This window comes from Lates calcarifer, linkage group LG12 (assembly GCF_001640805.2).
Source record: "Lates calcarifer isolate ASB-BC8 linkage group LG12, TLL_Latcal_v3, whole genome shotgun sequence".
NCBI classification, from domain to species: domain Eukaryota; kingdom Metazoa; phylum Chordata; class Actinopteri; family Centropomidae; genus Lates; species Lates calcarifer.
The window spans coordinates 2,988,816-3,015,280 of NC_066844.1; the positions used below are offsets into that span (position 1 = coordinate 2,988,816).

General features: G+C 40.0%; 1 protein-coding gene, 3 long non-coding RNA genes and 1 pseudogene across 4 annotated transcripts; 3 read left to right on the forward strand and 2 right to left on the reverse strand.

Moving 5' to 3' along the window:
* Nucleotides 1-180: 180 nt before the first annotated feature.
* On the reverse strand, nt 181-12,517 carry tgm8 (transglutaminase 8). Its single transcript, XM_018678233.2, has 15 exons — nt 12,360-12,517; nt 9,248-9,418; nt 8,828-9,082; nt 8,582-8,700; nt 8,271-8,399; nt 7,848-8,025; nt 6,544-6,679; nt 5,160-5,269; nt 4,922-5,037; nt 3,087-3,213; nt 2,731-2,861; nt 2,435-2,609; nt 2,177-2,340; nt 1,805-1,938; nt 181-1,243 (listed from the first exon to the last, which is right to left on the reverse strand). Exons 1-15 carry the CDS (start codon nt 12,382-12,384, stop codon nt 1,093-1,095), a joined length of 2,121 nt encoding a protein of 706 aa, XP_018533749.1. The 5' UTR covers nt 12,385-12,517; the 3' UTR covers nt 181-1,092.
* Nucleotides 3,386-4,967, forward strand: LOC127143107 (uncharacterized). The gene is made up of 3 exons (XR_007814304.1): nt 3,386-3,462; nt 4,414-4,553; nt 4,867-4,967. It is a non-coding gene; the product is annotated as an uncharacterized LOC127143107 (long non-coding RNA).
* Nucleotides 5,276-7,941, forward strand: LOC108884384 (uncharacterized). Its single transcript, XR_001961043.2, has 3 exons — nt 5,276-5,391; nt 7,244-7,382; nt 7,810-7,941. It is a non-coding gene; the product is annotated as an uncharacterized LOC108884384 (long non-coding RNA).
* On the forward strand, nt 7,992-20,355 carry LOC108884385 (uncharacterized). The gene is made up of 7 exons (XR_007814305.1): nt 7,992-8,079; nt 9,124-9,264; nt 12,857-12,930; nt 13,749-14,165; nt 14,871-16,258; nt 16,517-16,743; nt 20,284-20,355. It is a non-coding gene; the product is annotated as an uncharacterized LOC108884385 (long non-coding RNA).
* LOC108884379 (protein-glutamine gamma-glutamyltransferase E-like) overlaps nt 18,909-26,465 on the reverse strand; it is a 10,441-nt pseudogene continuing 2,884 nt past the window's right edge.

Genomic DNA, 26,465 nt, shown 5'->3' on the forward strand with positions numbered 1-26,465 from the left:
TCTTCCTCTGTTGTCTACATGAACATCAGGTTTAGCTTCATTCTTCTGTTACGTAAACTTTCATTTTGACATGAGATCCTGATAGGAGTTTGTACCTCAAGTGTCACCAGTGTGGGCTAATACTAGTTCATCACTATTTTTATATGAGTGCACTTGTGAAAAAGTACATTTAGTGTAAAATAATTTGTTGACAGCATTGGTTTATTTAGTCCAGATCCAGGGTAAAAAAAATATATATACATGGCTGCCTTTTACTTCTGGTACAGTTCTGGCTTTTTACAAACAAACAAGATAAATAAACATGAACTCATCCTGTATCTTCATCATCAATGCCCATTTCAATGCTTCATATGTGTTGAATTATATTCTCTAGTGTCACACAGAGTTCACATAGAAATACCCAATTAAACTACATGTTCTCACTCTGAACTTGGCTTAGTTGGGACCCTTAGACGTCACTTTTTAACAGTGGGTATCTTTTGTTCGATTATAAGCAGTATTATTAGACTGCAAAATGGACAGCTTGTTTTGAAAAATGACTAATACTAATAATACTACTACTATTAATAATAGTACATTCAGGACTGTGGGATCACTATTTCACACATTTCTTAATGGATGTCTAAAGAAACAAACACAATTACTGTTTTTGACTGATTGATAAGAGAAAATCTCTGGGCTCATTTGTTGACACATATACAGCGTGTGGTACCCCTTCAAAACTGCTTAAGGTCACTTCCTAAGCAGGTGTAGCATGAAAGCACCATTAATAAGGGGTTGCGTGTTAGCTGCAGTTCTTTGGGACCAAGAAACAGTAGGAGTGAGACCTCTGTCTTTGTACTGTTCTGCGAGGCACCAGTCGTAAGTTTGGCATCCAGAGTAGTGAATAGTTTAAGCACAGGTCAAAGCCATGGCTTTATCATAAAAGAAGCACAGAGACCTTTCCCTACCAGAAAATAGACAATAATGAAATGCAGCAAGAGGGCATGTTTGTTATGACTTAAATTTTTTATTGTGGGCTAATTTTTATACACCCTGAGCCCACATTTGATGAAAACAAGTTTATGCTCTATGATAGTGAGATGTAAATTCTCAGTCTTCTGTGACGTTGACAGTGTGGCTGGCCTTGATGTCTCTGAAGGTGGAGCAGTCAAAGTCGATTATGAGAGTCTTCTTTCCGGCCTTGTGAGGAAAAAAGGGAAACTTGATGCGTAGCCGGCGGTTTGGTGGCAGATCTGGAAGTCTGTGGGTAACAAAAATAATAGTGATGAGAAACTCTTTAATTTGCAGTGTTGTTCAGTAAATGTCTCAGTATTATAACTAGGGCTGGATATCAAACCTTAATACTCTGTGTCTGTAGCAATGACTATCGAAATAGGCATTAAATGTCTCATAAGATTGATAATCTTGCTTCAGACAGTTCCTGATTTAAGTCAAAATGTTGCTGACTTTGTGAACAGACAAACAGGGATTTGTAAAAGAAAGTGTTCATATTCCTTAAAGAAAGGTATCCAGAAAAAGTAGTTTTGGTGTCAATACTGAAGCTCGTATATCAGAATGGTGTTTTAACCTAAACATTTCAATGACGCCCTGCTCTAATTCCAACCTCAATAACCTGAAAGTCAATTTTGATTACTGCTGACATCTTACAGACTGTAATATTAACAGGTATTATAATATCATTACATAAATTACCTGCTAGAACTGAAATACATAAACTGTCATTTGTACCTTTACTGTAACCAGACTACAATTTTGAATAGTATTCAGTATATACCAGAGGTTATGATACACACACACTTACTTGACTTCAAACTCCTCTCTAAACAGGCCACTTCCAGAGAGAGTCAGAGTGCAGTCTGTCAGCGTCTTGTCAACCAGGTTTGTGAAAACCACCTCCCCACTCGCCTCACGGTACAGTTTGACCTCACTGGGAACCTGGAAACACAGATTTTAATAGATTTTTCAAATGCACTCAGCCAGGCACCCAAACAGTGACCTGCTCAAAACAGCATTACCCATCATGCATCAGAAAGAGAAACGGGATGGAAAAACCTGAATAAACAATGTTTTTATGCCAACAATTTTACAATGTAAGTTTACAGTTATATTTTCTTGTATCATGAAGATCGATACAAAAACTTTATTTATAGAGACAGATGTTTTTTCTACTGACGGTGAGGGAGATGGGAGGGTCCTGCAGCACAACGTTGTCCACAGCCAGGTATGTGTTTTCTGGCTTCTCTTTGTCTGTGACCACAGCTGAAACCTTGATGTTGTCACTCTCCACCATGTGTTTATGGTAGACCGAGAATGGGACCAGGACAGGGATGGACAGCTCTGGAGGAGACAGAGGAAGAGAGGGAGATTTTAAATCGGTTGACATGCAGTAATTTAAAACTCCTGCTGTCCAGCCATCCAGAGGAAGAGTCACCTTTCCCAGGCTCCAGTGTCTCCTCCTTCACCTCAGTCTGGATGTTTGCAGCTGGTGAGCCGTTGTACTTCATGGCCTGGACACTGATGTTGATGGACAGCGGCCTGGCGACACTGCTCTCACTGTGCAGCACCAACCTCAGGCTCACATCCTTACCGTCCATTGGCTTGGACACCTGCAGCACCATACGATGTATGTGTAAGATGTCCCATTTTAAAACCTTTAAAAATGACATTTAAAACAGCCAAATAACAGCCCAAAGGGACACTTCAGGGACTTCAGTCTCTGTGACGTACCTCTTCAAATCGCATGAACACTTCTGGCGGTGGAAGCTTCTCCTCTGTTTCCCCATTCTCACTGTCCTTTTCACCTCTGGAGAAGTCTCTGGTGATGGCTTGTTTAAAGATCTCCCTCTCTGTCTCTGATCCTAAGGGTGGTAGTTTAATTTAGTCCATCTCAAGAGCCACCAGAAGAGTTCAGCACATGTAGATACTAACAATTCTTTATTTTCAAAGTGAACTGACTTTACTGAATCACCACTGCCACTGACTGGATCAGTTCATCATGTAATTTCCTCATTAAATGCAGATTAAAAGACTTCAAAAGCAGCTGAGGTGTTTGTGTGTGGGATCTGCTGATCAGGTGAACTCACCCTCTCTGTGTTTGTAGTTATCGGTGATGTTCCACCTCTTGTTGGAGCCGATATATTTAGTTGAGATATTCTGACCGATTCTCTTGGTGTCAGAGAAAATTTTCACTTTTGAACCGTCAGCTTTGACCTGGCAGGAAACACAGACGAAAACAACAAAACAGTCGATTCATCAAACAAAACTGGAAATACAGTTAGATTTTAAAAATATGTAACTTGAAACTTGAAAAACAGGGCTACTAAAAAAGTATGTTATTTAGAGGCGTAGTTATAAATATACACCGTCCGCACACCTGTTGCAGAGACCGGTACTTGTTGCCTTCAGGGCCCTTCCTCATGAAATCTGCTAAAAGCGGCGTCCTGTGAACGTGCCGTAAATGTGAGTAAACAATTCCCGGCGCGTAACTCTACAGAAAAATTGATTATTTTATGTGTCATCGATAATAAGCTATTCTTTTATTATAATCTCAACTGTGAACGTGAAGGAGTCGCCTTCTATCAAGTTATTAGTGTTTAGAAATCCAGTGAGTTGAAGCAAACGTTCCTTGCTAGCTTGTTGCTAGTTACGGGGAAAGCGGTACCTAGCAAGAAAAAGTATAGATACTTTTTTACCAAAAAGCAAGTGGGGTTGTGCGGCTTTTAACATTCACGAGGTATTATAGTGCTTACTGTGTCACTGTATTAATGTTCTAGAAACGCTAACGCTAATCGCCAAGCTAACTACTAACAGCATTTGCTAACGCCAGTCACCAAGCTAATTGCTAACGCTAATTGCCAAACCAGTAACGTCAGTTGCTAACACTAATCACCACGGCAATCGTTAACGACAATTGCTAATGGTTAATGGTCGTAGTGTAACGCCAGGTGTTTGTTTTGGGTAGCAGAACGGCTGATAGCGTGGCGAAGTAATAAAGGAGCACTGCATCATTTTGAAGACGTTAAAGTTATTGGGTTTTAGTAGGGTTTATTAATTTCAGTGGTTTAAAGCTCAAGTTAAGAGTGTTTTACATATTTCAGTTGAGATTATGCAGTTTTGTAAATTACCCATTATTATTCTGGGTACAGTCATGCAGTTATGTTTGTGGCTGTACACAATGAGGTTTTTTTTTTTTTATTATTTTTTATACATAGACTTGGCTTAGGTGATGCCCACCATGGTTTGGATTCTTCAGGGAAAACCCTGTTCAGTTGTTTTAAATGAAATGCAATTGTAATCTCACTGAAATGAATAGACTGTAAACTGTGCATTAAGATGAAGAAAGCTGATGAGGTTTCATGTTAGAAATGAGAAGAGAAGAGAATATTTTACAATTTTGTACTAATTGTGTAGATTGATTTTTGGAATTTGCTGGATTTGGTGATGGCGAGCCCAGCCTGTGTGACTGGACAGTTATGGAAGCAGTGTGGCCTACCATGGAACCTCTCCACGGAAAATGTCTGACCAGCTTGATTCAATCATTCAGACAAGAGGTAAGAACATGTGCACACTATTAACTTTACACACGTCACTCTATTTTATTTATTATTTTGGAAAGAGTACTATTATCTTTTTTGTCTTTTTTGGTGGGAAATTGCTGCACAGTGTTGCATTATTGCTGCGAAAGCAAAAAAAAGTCAGCTATTCAGCTTCATACCAACTCCTCTCATGAGTCACTTAAGGCAAATCTCTCTGTGAACCTAGCATCTCCGCTGGTTAAGGCTGAGAGTCGCCACACGTACATAATGCCACCTACACAATATCAAAGTTATATTTGGCCTATTTTTTTTGTTTATTTTTCTAAAGGCCCCAGTGTTTTCTAAATGTGATGAGGTTATGGGCTCAAGCTCTGCTCACTGACCAGCCAGTCAACACAGTCAGCATTGACCTCAGCGAAGACAAATGGGACGTCGTATTTGAGATGGGTGTCTCCGTTCAGGATGGCTTTAACTGAAGCTGGACCACAGCAGAAAACACCTACAAAAAGAGAAACAGTAAAAGTTGTAAAAGTAGAATAATAAAAGTTTCTCACCTTTTTGACAGTGCTAGGGAAAAAATGTGTGTCACTTAAAGTTAGGGAGAAACAACAGAGTCATTACCATCGCTCATCTCCTGTGGTGTTGGATCCAGAACTTGCCAGCCATCATATGTACCATCTTTTGTCAGGTCTGGACGTCTCATCCACCCCTCCACCCACACATGGAAGTTCCTAAACACAAGACAACATCCAAGTTGTGGAGCAGGTCGGGAAACAGCACGACCAGTTTAAAAGGACAGCAAACCTCTGCAGCGCTGTGAAATGTTTGTGGAGCACCATCATCTGCTCATAGTGTAACACTTTACTTTACACTTTACACTTAAACTCTCTACCACAATGAACAATAATGACATTCATTATTGATAGATAAAACACACACAGACTGAGACACCACACCCCAAACAGTGTTAAGACACTAATATGACTGGCATGTTGACATGATTTATGGCCTGATAACAGATCTTTACTGTGATCTGTCCTGAGAAAGTTGGCAACAGCCCTATCCCAGATAAGAGGCACTTGGCTCTATAGAGAGGAACTGGACAAACAAGTTTCCAGCATTAACATGCATCTGTTGATTAAAAATGCTTTTAAAACCCACTGCACACTACCTACTCAGTAACTAACAGCAGAGCCTTAAGCCTGTTTTAAACAGAGGTCCCATTATATATCCATTAAGAAGACCCCTCACGATTTTAGATGGCATGCCAGTGTCCCAATGTGCAACAAATCGGCATTGGTGTCTGTCCTTCCATGCTGGCTCTCCCTTTTAGGCAGACGTTGAATTAGCTCTGTGGTTTCCTCTGCTGCAAGCTTAAATGTGGGACAACGATGCCCCCCACCCAGGTGTTTGTACCTTTTAAACAGAACGGTGAAGCAGAATAGCTGCGCAACATTCCAACCTTGAACAGGTTGTATAAAAAGGGCTAATGTTAGCAACTACCTGGTGAAGAAGGTGTAGCATTTAGCAGCTAAAGAGCCAGATTAGTGGGTGCAGACCAAGCCAGAGCTAAATGAACGATAACATTCATCAGGTAGACACAAACATGACTTCAAATTAATACAAATGTTTTTCTGTCTGCTGGATGTGTAATTATGCAACTGTGCTGTATCAGCTTAAAAGGTGATAAAACGTCAGTGTGGTGTTTACAGTTTGTTTCTGTTGCATGCATGTTGCTGCAGGTTTTAATCACATTCTTATACTGTGACACTCAAGTTAAAGTTATAAGCTGGAAAAACGTTTGATTTGGCCCTCATACAGCTGTTAAGGCAGGGTAAGAACTGACAAATGACAGATTAATGTATTAAGGCAAGAAATACAAAACTATCTGAATTAAGTGCTGGAGACAAGTTGTGCAACCTCTTTTAATCTTGTTGGACATGTTTGGAGGCTCACACTGATCTATACCTGGCTGTGGGTTCTCAAAGAAATTGCAGCCTCTCACCAAACACTGTCCTTGGATTCTTTTGCTCTGACACCATAGTCGGCATGGTACACATCGATGATTAGATTCCTGTTGTTGTCGTGGGCTGACTGGTAGTTGGTGATCACGCGGCAGGGGATGCCCAGCAGACGCATCACTGGAATCAAACACAAAAATTGGAGTCATTCAAATAAGTTCTTGCAATTTTGCAGTTTCCTCAGGCATGACTCAGAGCAGCTATTTTTATAATCAAACCAATATGAAACAACAAAAATGATCAAAAAAACAATGAGGCTTCTTAGTTTGTTAAAATTGAATGGGACATTTGTCAGGATACATATTTAGTTTCTACACTGTGTGGAGGAAATTTTTGGGATTTTGAAGAACAAAAATAAAAGTTATACAGTGGTCTTCATTACATTGATGGACTGCCTGCTCTACTAATATTCTCCATGCAAGTGGAAGTATGTACTACCTGATCTCAAATCATGTAAACTAACTCTGTCCACAGTTTCGGAGAATTTCAAGCCCATAGAGGGGGGTCAAACATCTTGAGTTTGCTGGAACACGCCAAGGAATAGCCCCTTTGTTTTGTTTTGATTTCTTTTTCTTTTGCTGGCACACTAGGCACGGGAAGTGCATTACTGTCTCCTGCCAGTGAAAAACAACATCTACAGTCTACAAACACAAATGATGTACGTGTTTGTTTATTTGCATATAGAGTGGGGAAGTGAGATCCAATCACAACTGGTTACTGGAGATGCATCTGGAGACGCATTCTTGTGCCATGTGCATGTGAACTGATGTACCGAAGGTCATCCACTTGTGATCGGATCACCCAAGACAAATGTTAATGGCAGGTATGAACAAAGTTACAAAACAAGAAGAGAAAAAGAAGTAGATTCTACACAGCTGATCTAGTGCTGTATTCATAACATGAATCCTCACAAAAGTTTTATAAAATTAAATGAAGATTTATGTTGCATGCAGGCAATTGTGCAGCAACTCCATACAGCTTTTTTCTGCTCAGTAGTATACTTTACATAAACAAGATATGTAAAGCTTGTTCATAGGCTTCAAAAGCCAATTATAATACTGTTTGTTTTAGTGCAGAAACACCTTGTGTGAGAAACAAAAATATAAGCAAAGACAGAGGAGTTAGTTATTAATAAACTGAAGTTATATAACCAGTAGTCCTCCCCCAGAAATGTATCAGAAATGTTTTCAGTAAAGTCTGTGATGACTTTGAGTGAATAATTGTTTCATAACTAATATTTATCTTTACAGATGTTGTTCCAGGTGTGAGGTGAGGAGTCAGACATTACCTGAGCACATCACGCCAGCGAACACCCAGCACTGCCCGTACTTGACTGGGTGGCAGCCAATATTATACCAGTGCTTTAGGATGGCATGGCTGCCGTTCCAGTGAGAGGGTGCGACCCCGCCATAAAATGGACCTGTCCAGCGTCCCTCCAGGACACCACGGTCATCTTCACTGTTGATCTGAAAGAAAACAGACAAATGAGATGTCTCAAAATTACAACTTTATTCTGTCAGGTATGAAGATTTTAAACAAGCTGAGCCAGCAAATGCTAAGCAGACTAGAATGAAAATCTTATTTTTATTATCTTACAGAGGTTAAGCATTTTCATCTGCTGTAGACTCTCTCAACAGCCAAATCAGTCAAAAATACCAGCCCATGAATGTCAGTGTAACATGGCTTTATAATCACAGAGATCATGTCCTACCATGGCGCTAATCACGCGGCTGACATAGATGGGGTCACAGCGAGCAGAAACATCCTTAGCTGGTTCTTTGAAGTGTTTGTGGTTCATGTCCAATAACGTCAGACAAATCTTCACCATGTTCTCTTCAAACTGGACAGAAAGAGACACTGATATTTAGTTTTAGTTTATTCATGACACTATGGGGATATTTAACCACAGAGGACTATTGTCTTTTTCGGAACAAGGGAAAATAAGAGGCTATTATGTGCAAGTAAATGTGTGACAGCCTTGAACACTTGACTGTGATCTGAGCTGCATGTGTTGAAATGCACCTGTCCGAAGTCCCAGGACATAGAGCTGATGTAGTTTCCACTTCCTTTGTAGATGGTTCCATGTTCATTCATCACATACTCCTGTCTTTCCTTCTCATCAGGCAGAAACACGGAGTCATCTACAGTGAGGGTGGAATAATGCACATAGATTTACAGGTGTTTAAATATAAGGTTTCAAACTGTTCAGATACTTACTTTAATACTTTAATACTGTTGATGGATAGACAAGACATATATTAGACCTACCAGGACACCAGGGGTTGAAGAGCACCACCAGCGTTGCCAGTGATGTCTCCTCTTCCCTGTGTTTCACAGACAGCTCGTACTCTCCTATGGGGCTGACAGCAGGGGGGGTAATGGTCAAAATCAAGACGCCTGTTAGTGAGGAGGAGTTCTTGTGAAGCTCAACCTTCCATACTGCCTTTGCCGATGGTGAACGCTTCACGCTGTCTGGGATACCGAAGCATGACTTTGTCCCCAGGTTCTCAGATGGATTTTCACCTGTATCGAGGAGTCACTGACAGAGTCATTTACTGTTTCAGGTCATTGAAAATTGCAAGTCAGCACTGTCTGAGAAAATGGACGTCATCAGCTTTCATCTGCTACCTCAGTCTCAAGGGCTCATCACACAAGGAGGTCACCATTCAAATTAAACAAGAGACTGACCCGTCACTGCGATGATGGTGAGTGGGTGGAGGTCGGGGTTGAAAGGTTGAGTCAGTTTAAGGGTCAGAGTGAAGGGCTGGCCTCGTCTCACGATCAGCTGTTCCTCTAAGACTTCACTGGTGTGGTGTTCAGTTTTGTTGGTCTTAATGTGGAGGTCCACTTCCTTTAGGACTGAAACAAAATACAAAAACATATAAACATGGACAAGTTGACAGAATCTCTGTAAAGGTTCAGCCCCAGTCACCAAAACTCATGTTTGTGCTGACTTTCTCTCACCTCACTGTGATGATGTAGAAATATACTCCAGGGTGTGTCAGTACACTACTACATCAGTGTTAGGTGTGGTTACAGGTGCAACACCTCTGACAACACCCGTCAGTGATGCTGGCTGAGATCAGATTTCCTTTTTGATCTGAACTATTTGCATCATGTCTGTATTTGCTTGTGTTTTTTGCCTTTGCTGTTGGTTACTTTGTGTTGTCAGTCCTAGTTTACATGACAAATGAAGCATGTGGAGAAGTGTTATGCAAATATTGGCCAATGTGTAAAATTACAGAATGGTAATTAATTCTGTTGGGCTCCAAGTTTGAGCACTTAAAATGTTTTCATGGAGTCAGTGGCATGACTGGAGCTCAGACTTTTGAGATTTTACTGACAATATTTCAGTGTGAATTAGATCTAATAAATTAAATCCACAGAGTTAAGAGTGGATGCACACATTTTTTGAGCAAAACCACACTTACTGGGTATATATGCCTTACGTAATTACATAATGAGTTTCTACAAGGTCACAGATCCTTAAATGTAAAACAGAGTCATGCATGGTTGATTTGCAAATCTCAACTGAGGGTGTGGAGAATCCTAGATTTACCCCAGAAAACTGGCTCAGCAAAGTGCCTCTGGTGTCGAGTAATATTGCTAGAAACTCAGGCAAGGCAGGGTGAAGTCGGGGAGGTGGTGAAAGTAAGTAAACATGCCAGTGTGTGAAATGTCACTGATGTAGTGTTACAATATGTGGTGAGGAAATATGTGTGTCAATGAGGCAAGACTGAACAAGACAGGATAAGAAAAGAACCCAGTGCTCTCCTTTGCCTTAAGTTCTCTGAATGACAGCCAGGAAAAATGTGCCAGCACTCTGTTGCACAGAAACACAATCACACTGCTGATAAAACTGATTTCGAAGCTGCAAAAGGCAAATGTGATCAAAGATCCACTTGCCTTATATCCTTAAAAGGTAATGACAAGATCTGTACCTGATAAGTGGCAAAGACATTTTTATTTCAGCAATATATCAAGTAATCAAAAATCTTTGCAATCTCTGCACTATTGAGCAAGAACAGTGTGCCAGTAATCCACAAAACAGCTGCTGCAATGTAATCCAATGGGCACTTGTCTGTGTTAAAGTACATCCACTAAAGTGGTTGTGAAAACTGGACTAATGCTAAATGACCCTCTGCCAACACAACAGTTGATTTATTGCTATATCAATGATGAGCAGAAGATGTTCACAGTAATCACTCCAGGATGAGAAACAACTCATGAACTTCAGTTACAACAGACAGATGAATGACAGATGAAATCATTTTGGCTCTCGCCTTTAATTTTTGGGAGTGTTTGGTTTGGGATTTACTGTGTGTGTGTGTGTGTGTGTGTGTGTGTGTGTGTGGTGTGTGGTGTGTGTGTGTGTGTGTGTGTGTTCATAGGCTACTTTTGGAGATAAAATTCAGACTAATGGCTAAAGTAAATGGGGATGGTCTTTCCAGTTGGGGACAAAAACTGTGAGAAAAAGATTATTTATTGGCTCAGTGGTTAAGGTTAGGCAATTAGTGGTTATAGTTAGAGTTAGGGTTCTTGCTGCTGTAGTTCTCAGTGTTTTAAATACGCCAAGGTCATTAATCACCAGAAGGCACCAGACAAGTAGATGCCAAAAACGAAGACTGTATTTTTCATTCATATTTATATACATTTGTTTAGTGCATAAAGCATAGCCACAGGGTTTTAAATCAGTTACACTTTCACAAAAAGATATGCTATTTCGAGCATTTCATTATTCCCACACATATATGCATATATTGCACTGGGATGGTCATGATTCTAAAGTAGATTCATACAGAGATGTATAACTTCTTGTCTGTTGTTTTGTGTTTCCTCTCTGCTTTGTTTATAATATTCCTACTTTGAATATCTGTCTTTTTAGGTCTACCTCTCATCTTTTGTGAAGCACATTATATTGCCAAAGCTCTGCTCTGGTCATTTGTGGTTGTGTGTTCAGTACGGGTAAAAGGAGTTTGTCACAAAATATCAGCTTCCTCTGAATGGCTCTTTAGTACAAATGCAGGGATGTTCTTGTTAGTCTCGTCTCACAGTATTTCTCTGTGCCAGATGTATCCTGGTCTTGTGCAGCGGTAGCACAGAGTCCAGATTCTAGCAAAGATCAGAAAGACTTGAAAAGATCAGGTCAGCATTGATCAAGTTTTATAAAGAGCTCAGAAGGTTTTCTAAATTTGATCCTCTGGAAAACAGAGATTAAAGCTGACCTGAGTTTTTCTAATTTGAACCTGATTTAGTTGAACTTGAAAGTGTTTATGACCACAGGCAGCACTATGGTTTGGTGCCTTGTCATAAACATAATCACAAGGTTGTTTGTGTTTTCTGACTTTACAGTAGAACCTTCCTAAACATATCAGAATTTTATTTAACTCAGCTCATTGTGACAAGATCAAGCATGTTTTCTGTGCCCTGTCATTTTTAACTTCTTAATTTTGCCACATATTTCTATTAGTTTACTGTTGTTGTTTGTTTTTTCTGTGAGGACCTTTGCAAGTTTGTTTTGATGTGCTATACAAGTATTATATATTCTATAAATACTTATTAAATATATATTACTTATTAATTAATTATTCTCCAGTTGTCAACAAACAGATTTCTGAATTTAATGTGCTGTATGAAGTCTGTCATGTGCATCATTCCAGAAAATGCTTTTGTCAAAACATGTTACGCAGTCAAGCAGCACATTAGAACTTTCATTCATTCAGTACATGCAAGCTGGTATCAGTGGATGCAGAGACCCACACATGACAGGATAGCTTGATAAAGAAAACAGAATACTTACTAGATTGTTTAACCGCCGCTGCCATCTTTCTAGAAGTTTCTTTCTAATGGGAGAGTAAAATGCTCTCTGGCAGGTTCTCAGCAGTGCACTGACAAGTGACTCAACCCTGATGGTTTTTAAAACACCTTCCAAGCCCAGCCCTGTTTCACATTCATGTGGAACATGTCTGGCAGCCTGGATCGTTAACCAGTTCCTGGGTGTTTCAGCGCTGGTGCTGCAATCAGGCTATGACACATTAAGATTTTATACAGCATAAACTGTTGCATAAACTCAGCAGTAGACTTGCTAAAGATGTCATCATTCATTACACTGCTGTCACATTTTATTGCATTACATTAATTTGCTTTTGTCCAAAGCAACTGTCAACAAGTGTGTTATGTGGACATTAGTATCCCCCCTGAATGAAATCTGCATTTTAGACTATCCTAGCTGCCCTGTCATATATAGAGTTCTCCAGTAGAACCCTGGATACCTTTTCATGTGATCATCTGTTCCAGGTTTCTATTCACTGTGACGTAAAGGAAGGTCCAGTGTATCCTATGCTGAAGGATCCATGGCTCAGGCAACAGGGGTAAGACCACACCTTTAGAAGCTGAAGCCATTCGTATAGCCTATAGCATACCCACAAAGCAGTCAAATACAAGGTAGATGGGGTCGCTGGCTGTCTCAGTTTGTACCAATTAATGTCCCATTTTATTCTACCAAATGTGATTGTAAGATATATTTTGGAATTTGTCATTAGTATTGTTTATTCTTATTGTGGATGTTGGGTATTTGTACCAGACACTGCAGGGTGTTGTAGATAAAGTTACTCATAATCTCGGGTTGAAACAAACAAAAACTGAAACAGCTGCCCCAGTCATTAAATTGTGTTACAAGTACATGTACTGCAGTTTTACTAGTTGGTGACCTCCCATTGACCATAATGGGATTTACAGTATAACATTAACTGACGAGGTTATGATAATACATACAACACCTTAGTGCTTTGTATCATTGGATTAATTTCAGCTTGAATCATAGAACATCTCCCATTAAGTAATTAGCCTGATGACAGGACTTAGTGTTGTTCATGAATTCTTTTCGTTAACTGGCAGGGGTTAGTTTTGACAATGTGTATAGGTGTGTGTGTGTGGGGTGGTGGTTAGGTTGGGTATTTTTTCAATTCTGACAGAAACTGTGACTCAGGAGGTCAGTTTGGATTGAGGAATGTCTTCAGTGTAATTGCTGACTACCTGGCTTCAAAAACTGAAAACGTGAAAAGGAAAAAAAATAATGATCACATATTTGACATTGTTTTCACTTTCCTGGACTGGAGTTGTTGTTATTGTCACCGTGTTACATTAATTTTTACAGCAGTTTTATTTTGCTGGTTTTTATGTTCTACAGGACTGTTTCTGCTGCTGGTTGTCAGTGGCCTCCATGATTCTTGAATCGAAGAAGTTTGGGTCAACCGCGACTCTTCCTAGAGCTAGTTGCCAAACTGAGCAAGGAGTCACTCTGATTGAGCTTCAGAGATCCTAGTGTGGAGACTGGAGAAACTTTCAGAAGGACAAGCATCACTTCAGCACTTTGCAGAGCAGGCAGAAGCTCTCCTTCAGAGGGAATCTGAGATTGTAAGATTCACTGGTGTGATGAAACCAAGATTTAACTGTTTTGCTTCAGTTCTAGGTGTTTTCACTGGCAGGAACAGGGATACTGGTCAGAGACATTCTTAATGAATACCTGGTCCAGAGAGCTCAGAACTGAAGACTGGGCTGAAGGTTCATCCTCCAACAGGACAATGACCCTACACACTCAGCCAAGGTAACACAGCAGTGTCTTAGGGCTTTTGAGAAATATTTATGTCTAACTCTTAATAATAGTTTATTTATGTTTACATTCTGGTAATTTAAAATTTTCATTAGGGGAAAATAATTCAGAAGCACAGAATTATCCATCGTACCCATTATCTTTACTGTAGTTTAAATGTTAAAGCTGAGAATTAAAACTTCTAGTCTTTGCCAAAGGCGCCTGACCTTCACTGTGAAATTTTCAGAGAGGTGCCACAGCTGACAAATGAAGTTGTGTTTATCCTGTTTTCTTGCTGATCAAACTTATCATGGATCAACAATTAAGGACGATTTAAGAGATTTGCCCGTCACTTTAATTTAGTCAGTTATTACATTATACCACAACTGTTCCTGGAGCAGGTTGTGTGTTTATCTGGCAAATGGTCAAACGCAGATTAACTGTGCAGACATGCTGAGGTATGTAGGATTACATAATGAAACTTCTTCCCACAGAATAGTTCAGGTACAGACACAAAAGTCCGTTCTTTAGATGGTTATTTGTTATCCATGCATGCACTTATAAACACACCGATACTCTTAGAAAGCCACATTTCTATTTGTGCACAGACACACACACTGTTGCAGCCAATCACTCCACATACTGGCACATGAAATCCACTCTTTTAACTGCACAGAAACACAATGTGTCCTGCTGAATAAGGTCTTTGTTTTTTTGCAGGTTGTGATTGACCGTGCCATCTAAGAACTGAACCCAGTTCAGCTCTGATTCCCCACACACATGTCTGGACCTGTGGGAGGAGAGGAGGGGAGTGTAGTGGAAAACAAAAATAAATACGATTAAAGAAAACAGAGATTTAAAGAAAAAGGAAGTGAACAGGCTGACAGGGATCAGTTTTCATCTTATCTGATAAAACATACTGATGAGATGAAGTGACAGGATGATCAGATCTACAGACACACCACCCACATGTTTCTCAATCCTCCTCTGACACATCCAACAACTTTCCTTGAGGATATTGGCCTTTTCTCATCTTTACAATTGATTCCCAGATAAATGTTACTGATGCGCTGATGCATGTCAAGGTTTTGAGACTCGAGAGAATAATCATTATGTTTGTACTAGTGCAGCGCCCTTTCAAATTGTGCCTTTCGGCAGGGACTGATTGCTTTGCCTGTGTTAATCCAGCATGTAACTTTCCTAAGAGCATCATTCAAACATTTTTACAGTTGACAGTGCTCTTCCTTTGGTCCTGACCAATACACCTACAAAGTTTCAAGTTGATGGGATGAGCAGTTGTTGAGAAAATCGAAATACAGACGGAGACTCCTCCATTTATAGTTAGATGAGTTTTGGTGCATACTGTTAGTGAATCAGTCTTACCTGATAATCTCCAGAACTTTCTTTAACAGTGGTGCCAATTTAGACCCCTGTAGAGAGAAACAAACATTTATTCATATGTAACTATTTATTTACATATTTTTAGAATATTTATACATTTACATGTTTGGAAAAATTATATGTATGGCAGCTAATGCAGACAGGGGGTTGAGAAAGCATAAATGTAATTTATGTGCAACAACACAGTTCTGTGGTGGTGGTTGTGAGAAGCTAAAACAGCAGCAGTTAATATCTGAGCCAGTTGGGCCAGATTTCTGCAGTGGCCTTGATTAGGACACAGAGAAAACACACAGAGTTTCTGCTAATATTACATTGAGAGAGAAAAAAAGGCTTGGACCTTTTTATGATATTGTGTGTATGTTTCAAACTTTGTAATGACCTCTATGCTGCCTTGCCTTGTTGCAAAAACAATTTTGTTATGTGTGACAATGACAATTTCAACTAACGTGAAAGACCTTTGTGTAAGTATGACTCCCCTTCTCTCAGGAGTACACTCAGACTAACACAGGCCTGAGAACAGTGTGACATATTGATGAGTTATCAAGATGTAACTTGCACATCAATTCTGGACTCTTGCTTTTGAGATACGATTGCTGGTACTGTCACTCTCATCTCTGCTGCATTTCTCTCTTTTCAACCCAACCAGTCAAGATTGACAGCCGCCCACCCTGAGTCCGGTTCTGTCACAGGTTTCTTCTTGTTAAAGGGTGTGTTTCCTGTCCACTGTTGCCAAGAAACTTGTACTTCCATCAACAAAATATACCCCTGACTATGTTTCTTTAGTGACGAAGGTTTGAGTGTATTCACGTGTGTGTCTTGCGTTGTTCTCTTCTCCACTGTGGTCCATGGGTGGGTACAGACACAAAGTCAGGTCATCAGCACTGGAGGAGATATTTGTTTTCATGGTATTCGTCACAATGTATAACATGAAATTATGACGTGATTCTGCATGTGCACCCACCCAGGGCTATTTTCCTTGGTGATGTCTGCCAGGTCGTCGAGTTGAGACAGGCTCTGAGGTGTGGTTACGTCACCGTTTGCTTTGGCGGCTGACGTCAGCTTCCTCATGTACACCGCTGACGCCTTCATCAACCTCTGGCATGGACCAATCATACATTGGCCATTGTCCAACCAGTATGTGTCCAGGACGTCGCTGAATGGATCCTGAACTTCAGATCAGGCCTGGGTGAGGGTGAGTATATTTACTCTCTATCTATAACTTTGTCATCCTGATTTTACACACTGCTGACCAAATTTGGACTTTTTTCATGGTGGGTTCGTACCTGTCCAATTTCCTCTATGGCATCTTTCACAGTTCCAGTCTGAGCAGTCAGAACCATTAAAAGAACAAAAATCCACTCCTAAAGACAAACATGTTTTGCATCATATCCAAAATCTTTACATTAAGGAGACACAGTCCCACATTTATCAAATCCTCTTAAAAGCAACTGCTGATTCACACACCAGGAGGAAGTATGGCCCTCTCTGAATTGTCATACAGAATCTAAAATGTGCAGATAATTGATCACATATTGATAAATCAGATTAAGCTACAACGTGTCACACCGGCTCCTGAGTACAGACTGAATGACTGACATTTCCACAACTACACTTATATGTGTAATGATTCTAACTATAAAAGAAAAGGAAAGTCTCATTAACCGATTAAACCATTACACTGAGATTACCTTTCCCAATATGATGTCTTCAAACTTCACTCATTTCAACAGTCCAAAACTCAAAAACATTTAATTTGAAATTATAAGAGAACAGGTAAAAGCAACAGACCTTTAAATCTGAGAAGTTAGAACCATCTAATGAGCTTAAATGAGCAACCAACTCTAATGTTGTTGTCGGTGTTCTTTCCAGCAACTGCTCATTTATTTGTCTGACTGTTTGAGGCTTAAATGCATAATGAAGACTTGTGGTGGTCACATGGCTTTACAGTAAGATTTGAAACCTCCACACTGTCCCAGCAATTCACTTTGGGCTGTACACCCTAATGCTACGCAACCAGTCTCCATTTGTCCTGTGGAAAAACTCCTATTACAAACCAGTATGAAGTAGGACAGTGGCACATCAGCAACACTGAAACTTAAATTTTGATTTACATGTGTTTTATGAAACACCAAAAATGATGTTACAAATGTTTTTTCTCTCATCATGACTGACAGTTATGATCAACTTTTATCTGGTGAAATTATTTGGATTGTGCTCCTCAATATTTATCATGATGTTGAACTGGAGACAATATTGAAGGAAGCGCAGTCAGGGCTGTCAGAAAAGATCCAATGTGACACATTTAAATGTGTCAGTGACATCTGGTGGTTAAATTTGAGTGCTGCAAGGTAAAATAAAAAAGTGAAAATAGTTGAGGTTGTATTTGTAGTGACCTCTTTGTACCCCTCACAGTTGTGAAAATAGGAACTTACTTTCTCATTTAGAGGAGGGATTAAAGGTTATGACCTTTGTGTGGACATGTGACAGTTGTGAGCAGTTAAACCAAAGAGTTACTGTATTTTCCTTCCTTTGGTCTGTTTCATGTGAAGGCTTGTAGAGGCATCAGGAGGTAAAAGTGTCTGATATGTTACATGACAAATGCAAATGTTTGTTATCTTGTTATCAATGTAAATTACAGCAGGATTTGCATCATTAGTAATGAAGACAAAAAGGGCACAGGGTTTTCAATAAACATTTTATTTGTGCTTTTTATCAATTGCTCTATTAAAACCAACATGAAACAGTGCAAATAAAATTGGAAAGACACAGCCCGGCTTACACAGCAGTCAGGCTCTTACTTTTTTAATCACAAGGAGGCACTTTAACACCAGCTTCTGTTAAAGCTGAGGTTTACAGTACATACAGACAGGTAAAAGTAGACTGTCACAAACTAATACCAGTTCATCACATATTTTTATAACAGTGTACATGTGAAAAAGTGCATATACTGTAAAGTAATTTGTAGACTGCATTGGTTTCATCGGTCTTGACCCAGGGTTAAAAAAATTACACATGGTTGCCTTGTAACTCACACAGACTGACAAATAACTCACTGATTGAGCAGATTTCTTGAGTGTCATCCTGCCTCATCATCATTATCAAGTTTAATGTTGTTTAAGTCCCTTTGACAGTGCATAAAAACCCACCAACACCAACAAACCTCTGTCTCTTCAGTTCCCTCAGGCAAAGTCTATAGAAATGTGGGCTTAAGAAATAAGTGCATTAAGGGCTCAAAATGACTAGGAGAGAGCCTTTGTGCTGTTGACCATGAAAACATAACACAAAATACACAGAATATCATACAAACAATCACTGCTGACTGTCGATGATCAGGAAATCCTGCTCATGCTGACATATACAGTATTACCCCCTTCAAGCTGCTTAAGGTCACTTCCTAGTTCACAATCAGCAAATGGATTCAAAAGTAGTTGAGCTTTTTGAGCACCAGAGTTAGACTGGGCAAACAAAGCAGAGTTGAACTTAACCAAACCAAACAGGTTTGGCTGACAGCACCCTTAATGTTCTCTGCTTTGGCTAAGAAAGATTACATTTTCAGAGGATCATTCTACTCGGCTGTCAGAGCATGAGTGTTAGTTTCAGTGCTGAAGATGTACTGGCAGTCTAGGATGGGTCTCAGTGTCCTTCGGAACAAAGAACACAGCAGTTTATTGTGTAGCTGGCTAATATTTATAAACCCTGCACCCACATTTTATTGAAAACAACAGCTTTATGCTCTCTCTTTTGAAAATCACCAAAGTAAGGCAAAGTAAAGTTAATATACAAATCTGTTACTCTGCAACACTGAGACATAAACTCTCAGTATTGTGTTACGTTGACAGTGTGGCTGGCCTTGATGTCTCTGAAGGTGGAACAGTCGAAGTCAACCACTAGAGTCTTCTCTCCAGCCTTGTAGGGAAAAAAGCTGAACATGATGCGTAGTCGGCAGTTTGGTGGCAGATTTGGAAGGCTGGGGGTTACACAAAGAGAGGTGAGGAGAAATTCTACATTTACTCAGAATCTACTTTTATTTGAAATATTGTGTAGTAAAACTTCACAATAGTGAATTTATAGCTGGACATCACACTTCAGTACTGTCTTTTAAGATGTGTCCATAGCAATGACTGTTGAACACTGTCTCTTAAGATCCATAAACTTGCTCTTACGCCACACTTACTTAAATTGTTCCTCATCTGTAAACAGGCCACTTCCAGAGAAAGTCAGAGTGCACTTCGTCAGCGTCTCATTGGCTGGGTTCATGAAAAGCACCTCCCCACTTGCCTCACAGTACAGTCTGATCTTACTGGGAACCTGGAACACAGACATTTTAACAGTATATTCAAATGCATTCAGTCAGGCACCCAAACGACTCAAAATCGAGGGATCCATACTGAAACGGACTGCCATGAAAAGTTGTGCAAACATTTATGACTTGCAATCACTGGTGCTGTCTAGAGTGTCATTGGGTTTTCCCAGACTTTGAGTACAAGAAGAAACACCAACAGCTGTTAACTAACATGATGGGTATTCTTGGTGAACAAAATTAGAGGACAGATGATTTTAGAGACAGAGAAACAGAGAGACAGATGTTTTTTTCTACTGACGGTGAGGGAGATGGGAGGGTCCTGCAGCACAATGTCGTCCACAGCCAGGATATGTGTTTTCTGGCTTCTCTTTGTCTGTGACCACAGCTGAAATGTTCATACTGTCGCTCTCCACCATGTGTTTATGGTAGACCGAGAACGGGACCAGGACAGGGATGGACAGCTCTGGAGGAGACAGAGGAAGAGAGGGAGATTTTAAATCGGTTGACATGCAGTAATTTAAAACTCCTGGTGTCCAGCCATCCAGAGGAAGAGTCACCTTTCCCAGGCTCCAGTGTCTCCTCCTTCACCTCAGTCTGGATGTTTGCAGCTGGTGAGCCGTTGTACTTCATGGCCTGGACACTGATGTTGATGGACAGCGGCCTGGCGACACTGCTCTCACTGTGCAGCACCAGCCTCAGGCTCACATCCTTACCGTCCATCGGCTTGGACACCTGCAGCACCATACGATGTATGAATAAGACATGGAAGGAGATTTAATGTAAGTCATACATTGAACCTACCCTACATACAGAGATATCAACCATTCAAATCCAGTGTGATCCAGTATTAGGATTAAATTTGACTAAAAATAAGACACTAAACATCAACCTCAATAGCTCACACACCTCAGGGACTTTAGACTCTGACATACCTCTTCAAATTGCATGAACACCTCTGGTGGTGGAACGTTCTCTGTCTCCCCATTCTCCATTTCACCTTCACCTCTGTCAAAGTCTCTGGTGATGGCATATTTAAAGACCTCTCTCTCCTTCTTTGTGCCTGTAAGTTTATTAGTTTATTAGTGGAGCTCCACTTGCTGATGACTGACAGCACTGTACTCACCTCAGCTGTGATTCACAGTATGTCACTTGCTCATTAAAGCAGATTAAGCAAGCATTACAGGTAAATAGGGTAAAAATTTGAACTAATAGATATCACCATGAAACACAGCTGATTTTGTAGACATATTAGAGCCAAAGGTTTACACTGAGTGGCTTTTGTATATTTCCTTTTGTCACTCTGTGAATCAGAAAAAACTGTCAACAGTCATAAAAAATGAATTTGCAATATTTTAGGAATACAGTGTTATATAATTCAGGCTATGAATGATATATGAAGAAACCCCTCTGTAATATCCGTCTGATTTTGTGGTGTTTAAAGAAATGTTTTGTAATTGAAATCTACAGACGCAAAGTTAAATAGTGCGGGAAAACAAACGCTTAAATGTAGATTTTCCATATTTTCCTTCCATTAGTCTGAAGGAAAACAAGTTATGGAAGCAAAATAAATAAAATAGCCCCACATCTCAAAATTGACCAGTGCGTGATAAAAGGATGTTTTTGCCTGTAGTGTCTCACTTTAAAATACCTCAAAAGCAGCTGAAGTGATGGTGTGTGTGATCTGTTGACCAGGTGAACCCACCTTCTTTGTGTTTGTAGGTGTGAGTGATGTCCAACCTCTCGTTGGAGCCGACAGCTTTAGTTGAGATATTCTGACCAACTCTCTTAGTGTCAGAGGACATTTTCACCTCTGAACCATCAGCTTTGACCTAAAAGATGAAAATAATGAAAACAATCACTTCATGAAACAAAACTAGGAGATGAAATTGGCTTTTTAAAAACATATGTAACCTATATAAAATACAGGGCTACTAAAACCATATATTTTTTGCATTCTACCTCGAAAATGAGATGGTGGGGACACATTGATCAAAAATTTCAGAGAGCATATGGCAATGAATGAATTTAGTCAGTTGGCAGTGCGTTGACAACAGACCTCCATGGCTTTGGTCAGAGTCATGGTTTTACACTTTGGCGTTGGCACTAGTTTAGGGAACTGGGGTTTGTCAGCCCTGACTTCCTTTGACAACCCCTGACTTAAATCAGAGTAGGTTAAACTCCCTTTGTAGTACAGGCCTCCAGTGTTCCCTGAATATGATGATGATGATGATGAGGTTATGGGCTCAAGCTCTGCTCACTAACCAGCCAGTCAACACAGTCAGCATTGACCTCCGCAAAGACAAATGGGACGTCATATTTAAGATGGGTGTCTCCGTTCAGGATGGCTTTGACTGGGGCTGGACCGCAGCAGTAAAGACCTATACAAAGAGAAACAGTAAAAGTCATCACACAGACATGAAACTGAATAATAAAAGTCTCTGTTAACAATGTACTGCCTCCAAGAGAATAGTGTTAATCTTTTGTATTAAAGCCACAATCAGTGCAATTGCTAATTTCTTCAATCATATAACTATAAATAGTAACTTTAAAGGGGCTTTCACAACCAGAGCACCAATGCAAATTTATTTGATGGTCTGTGTGGCGGTGATTGAACAATTAATTGATTAGTTGATGGTCAGTAATTTCTTTTGCAACTATTTAGATTAGCAAATATTGTTTTAGTCAAATGCCAAACATCTGTCTGACCCAGCTTCTAAAATGTTAGGATATGTGACCTTCCTTGGTCATTATGACAGTGAATTGAGTATAGTTAGAATTTGCACTGGTAGTGAGACAAAACAAGACGTGTGAAGATGTCACTTCGGGTGAAAGTAAACTGTAATGGGCATTCTTTGCTATTTTTCATATTTTCAATGTTATATAACATTATAAATCTGTAAAATCATAGATGGACTGACGATAACCCCAAACGATAGAAAGTCAGTCCAATATATCTTTTTTTTTTTTTAATGTTTTTAAATGAACACACTCTGATGGCAGTGGCTATGCTGCTGATGGCAGGGAAGCTAGCTAGTTTGTCAGTTATTATTAATTGCTCCTCACTCACGGACAGGCCAAAATATTTCCTCTAATGTCCTTTTACCTCAACTACCACTAGAATATGTATCTAGAGGATCAGATTGAGGAGGTGGTTTGTTCTCAGACCACAAAACATATACATGTGTTTTCTTAAATCTTGGATTGGAACTATTGAGTAACAGTAGACAGAGACCAGCATGGAAATTAAGGACAAGAAACAAGGTCATCACAGCAGGGAAGAAAATGTGCTTCATCTAGAGAGAGATTGTTACCATCGCTCATCTCCTGTGGTGTCGGATCCAGAACTTGCCAGCCGTCATATTTACCATCATCTGCCAGGTCTGGACGTCTCATCCACCCCTCCACCCACACATGGAAGTTCCTAAAACACCACACAACATTCAGATTCTGGGGCAGGTCATGAGACTGAAACATTAAACAATGTAAAGCAGATTCAGTGAAATTTATCTAACAGTATTTCACTGGTGACCAGAGAATCATGTTCCTCAGAAATAGCATTTAAAGCATCATCATCTCTACCACAGTGATCAATCATGTCATTCATTATTAAAATACTGAGGATGAGTCACCACGCCCCAAACCATGCTAGATGTTAATATGCTACTGACACTTTGACATGATTTTTGGCCTGATACTGGATCTTTCCCATGACCTGCCCTATAAAAGCTGCAAACCGCTGCATGCCAGATAAATAATATCAGATAAAACTTGTTTAGTTGGCTCTATAAAGAGGCACTGTACTATGATAGTGTGTGACACACCCAGAGTTTTTCCAACACTGTGCCAATCGGAGATTAAACTGTAACTAATAACCCTTGCCATAGTAAGTTCATAAAATCCATATACTCTTTACATAACATGACTACTTTTATGTGAAATGACCTGAAGACTCCTCAGAACAATCCTCAGACACCACCCTGATAGAGACAAGAAATACAAACCATCTGAATAAAGCAGAGGTCTGCACTAGAGATGAGTTGTGCAACTGGTTTTAATCTTAAAGGATAAGCTTGGAGGCTCACACTGATCTTCACGTCTGTGTGTATGCATTCTCATAGGAAGGAGTTGTAGCATCTCACCAAACACTGTCCATGGTTTCTCTCCCTTCAACACCGTAGTCTGCGTGGTACACGTCGATGGTCAGGTTCATGTCACTGTCGTGGGCTGACATGAAGTTGGTAACAACACGGCAGGGGATGCCTAGCAGACGCATCACTGGAACCAATCACAAAGACTGGAATCAGCTTATACAAGATAAATGAAGCTTTGTTCAGTCTTTAAAAGTATTTCTCATCTCATACCAAGGGGAACACTGTTTCGTTTTAGTGTGAACACACCTTGTGTTCACCTCATGTTTAGTGTGAACACACCTTTTGTTCACACTAAAATGTAACAATGGCAGAGACAGAAGAGAGGGAACTGTTATTAATAGACTTAAGTTACATAAGCAGGAGTCCTCCAACAGAGTCATGTGACCAAGGTCAACATGATGAGTCAGATTAAGTGTTTTAATTAGGTGTGAAAAATACAACTTATTTTATTGTTCCAGTACTCTATTCTTAGTCATAACATTTCCTTTATAGCTAAAGGGAACGTATTTATTAAGTTAGTGTCATGTTCACTTGTGTTACTCATTGTTTACTTAGAAAAAATATATATTTTCAACCAATCAAATTAAAATCTTAAGACAGCAGGACAGTTAAATTCATTGCAATTTGCTCATATTGTCAAACTAACAATGTAAAACCCATTCATTGTTGTAATGATCTAAACCAGAGAAAAGTAGCAAATCTGCACATTTAAGGGGCTGGAACCAGAGAATGTTTGACTTCTTTGCTTATTAAATGGGTTAATCAATCAAACAATTATCAAAAATATTGCCTGTTAAATTTGCAATGACTTTGAGCGAGTAAACGTTTGATTAATAATATATTTACAGGTGTTGTTCCAGGGGTGAGTTGAGGAGCTGCAGAGTCAGATATTACCTGAGCACATCACGCCAGCGAACACCCAGCACTGCCCGTACTTGACTGGGTAGCACTCAGTAAACCAGCGATAAAGGATGGTGTGGCTGCCGCTCCAGTGAGAGGGGAGGACCCCGTCGTCATATGGCCCTCCCCAACATCCCTCCAGGACACCGTGGTCATCCGGACTGTTGACCTGAAAGAAAATGGACAAGTGTGCTGTCAGTCTTAATGCAATATTTTTTTCCCAAAAAATTACAGCTTTATTCTGTCAGATGTGAACTCAGACCCCTCTCCCCTCAAGAATTACTCTAAAACTCCCATAGAAATATTTATTAAATTAAATTCTTCCATCTTTATTGGCACCTTGCACAAGCAATTTTCAGTGTGTGAAACTAAAGGATGTCAAATTGCTCTTCTACATGGTCCAAACACCAAACTTTTGCCCATAAGACTATATCATTTAAAAATCACAAACAAATTACTAAAACACCATCTTGATGGATTATTGCAGTGAAAACCCATGAGTGCTGCTTTGCCGTTATAAAAGATCTGAGGAGGTATCTGTATAAAACACAGAGATCATGTCTTACCACGGCACTGACCACACGGCCGACGTAGATGGGGTCACAGCGAGCAGAAACATCTTCAGCTGGGTCATCGAAGTGTTTGCAGTTGAAATCCAATATCGCCAGACAAATTTTCACCATGCCGTCCTCAAACTGGACAGAAAGAGACAAGAACAGAGACACTGATGTTAAGTTTTATTTTACTCATGACAGTATGTTGCAGATGGTTATAATATTTAAACTGTAAAAGAGACAACGCGCTTGCTCTGTGAGCTTTAGATGGGCTTAGACTGTTTGAATAGATCACTTATAGTGCCTCAAAATCAAATTCATTCACACATTCTGTGGTCTGATTATGCTAAAGTTGAACGTCAGTAAGCTTTGTCTGTATAAGTGTTTATTTTCATGTGTGTGCACCTGTCCAAAGTCCCAGGACATAGAGCTGATGTAGTTATGACTTCCTCTGTAGATGGTTCCTTGTTCATTCATCACATACTCCTGTCTTTCCTTCTCATCAGGCAGAAACACGGAGTCATCTACAGTGAGGGTGGAATAATGCACATAGATTTACAGGTGTTTAAATATAAGGTTTAGAACTGTTCAGATACTTGCTTAGTATTAGATAACAATAAAACAACAGCAACAGATAAATACTGTTGATGGGTTGACACACAGACATATATTAGACCTACCAGGACACCAGGGGTTGAAGAGCACCACCAGTGTTGCCAGTGATGTTTCCTCTTCCCTGTGTTTCACAGACAGCTCGTACTCTCCTATGGGGCTGACAGCAGGGGGGGTAATGGTCAAAATCAAGACGCCTGTTAGTGAGGAGGAGTTCTTGTGAAGCTCAACCTTCCATACTGCCTTTGCCGATGGTGAGCGCTTCACGCTGTCTGGGATACCGAAGCATGACTTTGTCCCCACGTTCTCAGATGGAAGTTCACCTGTATCGAGGAGTCACTGACAGAGTCATTTACTGTTGGAACACTGCTCTATGTCCATCCATCCACTGAAC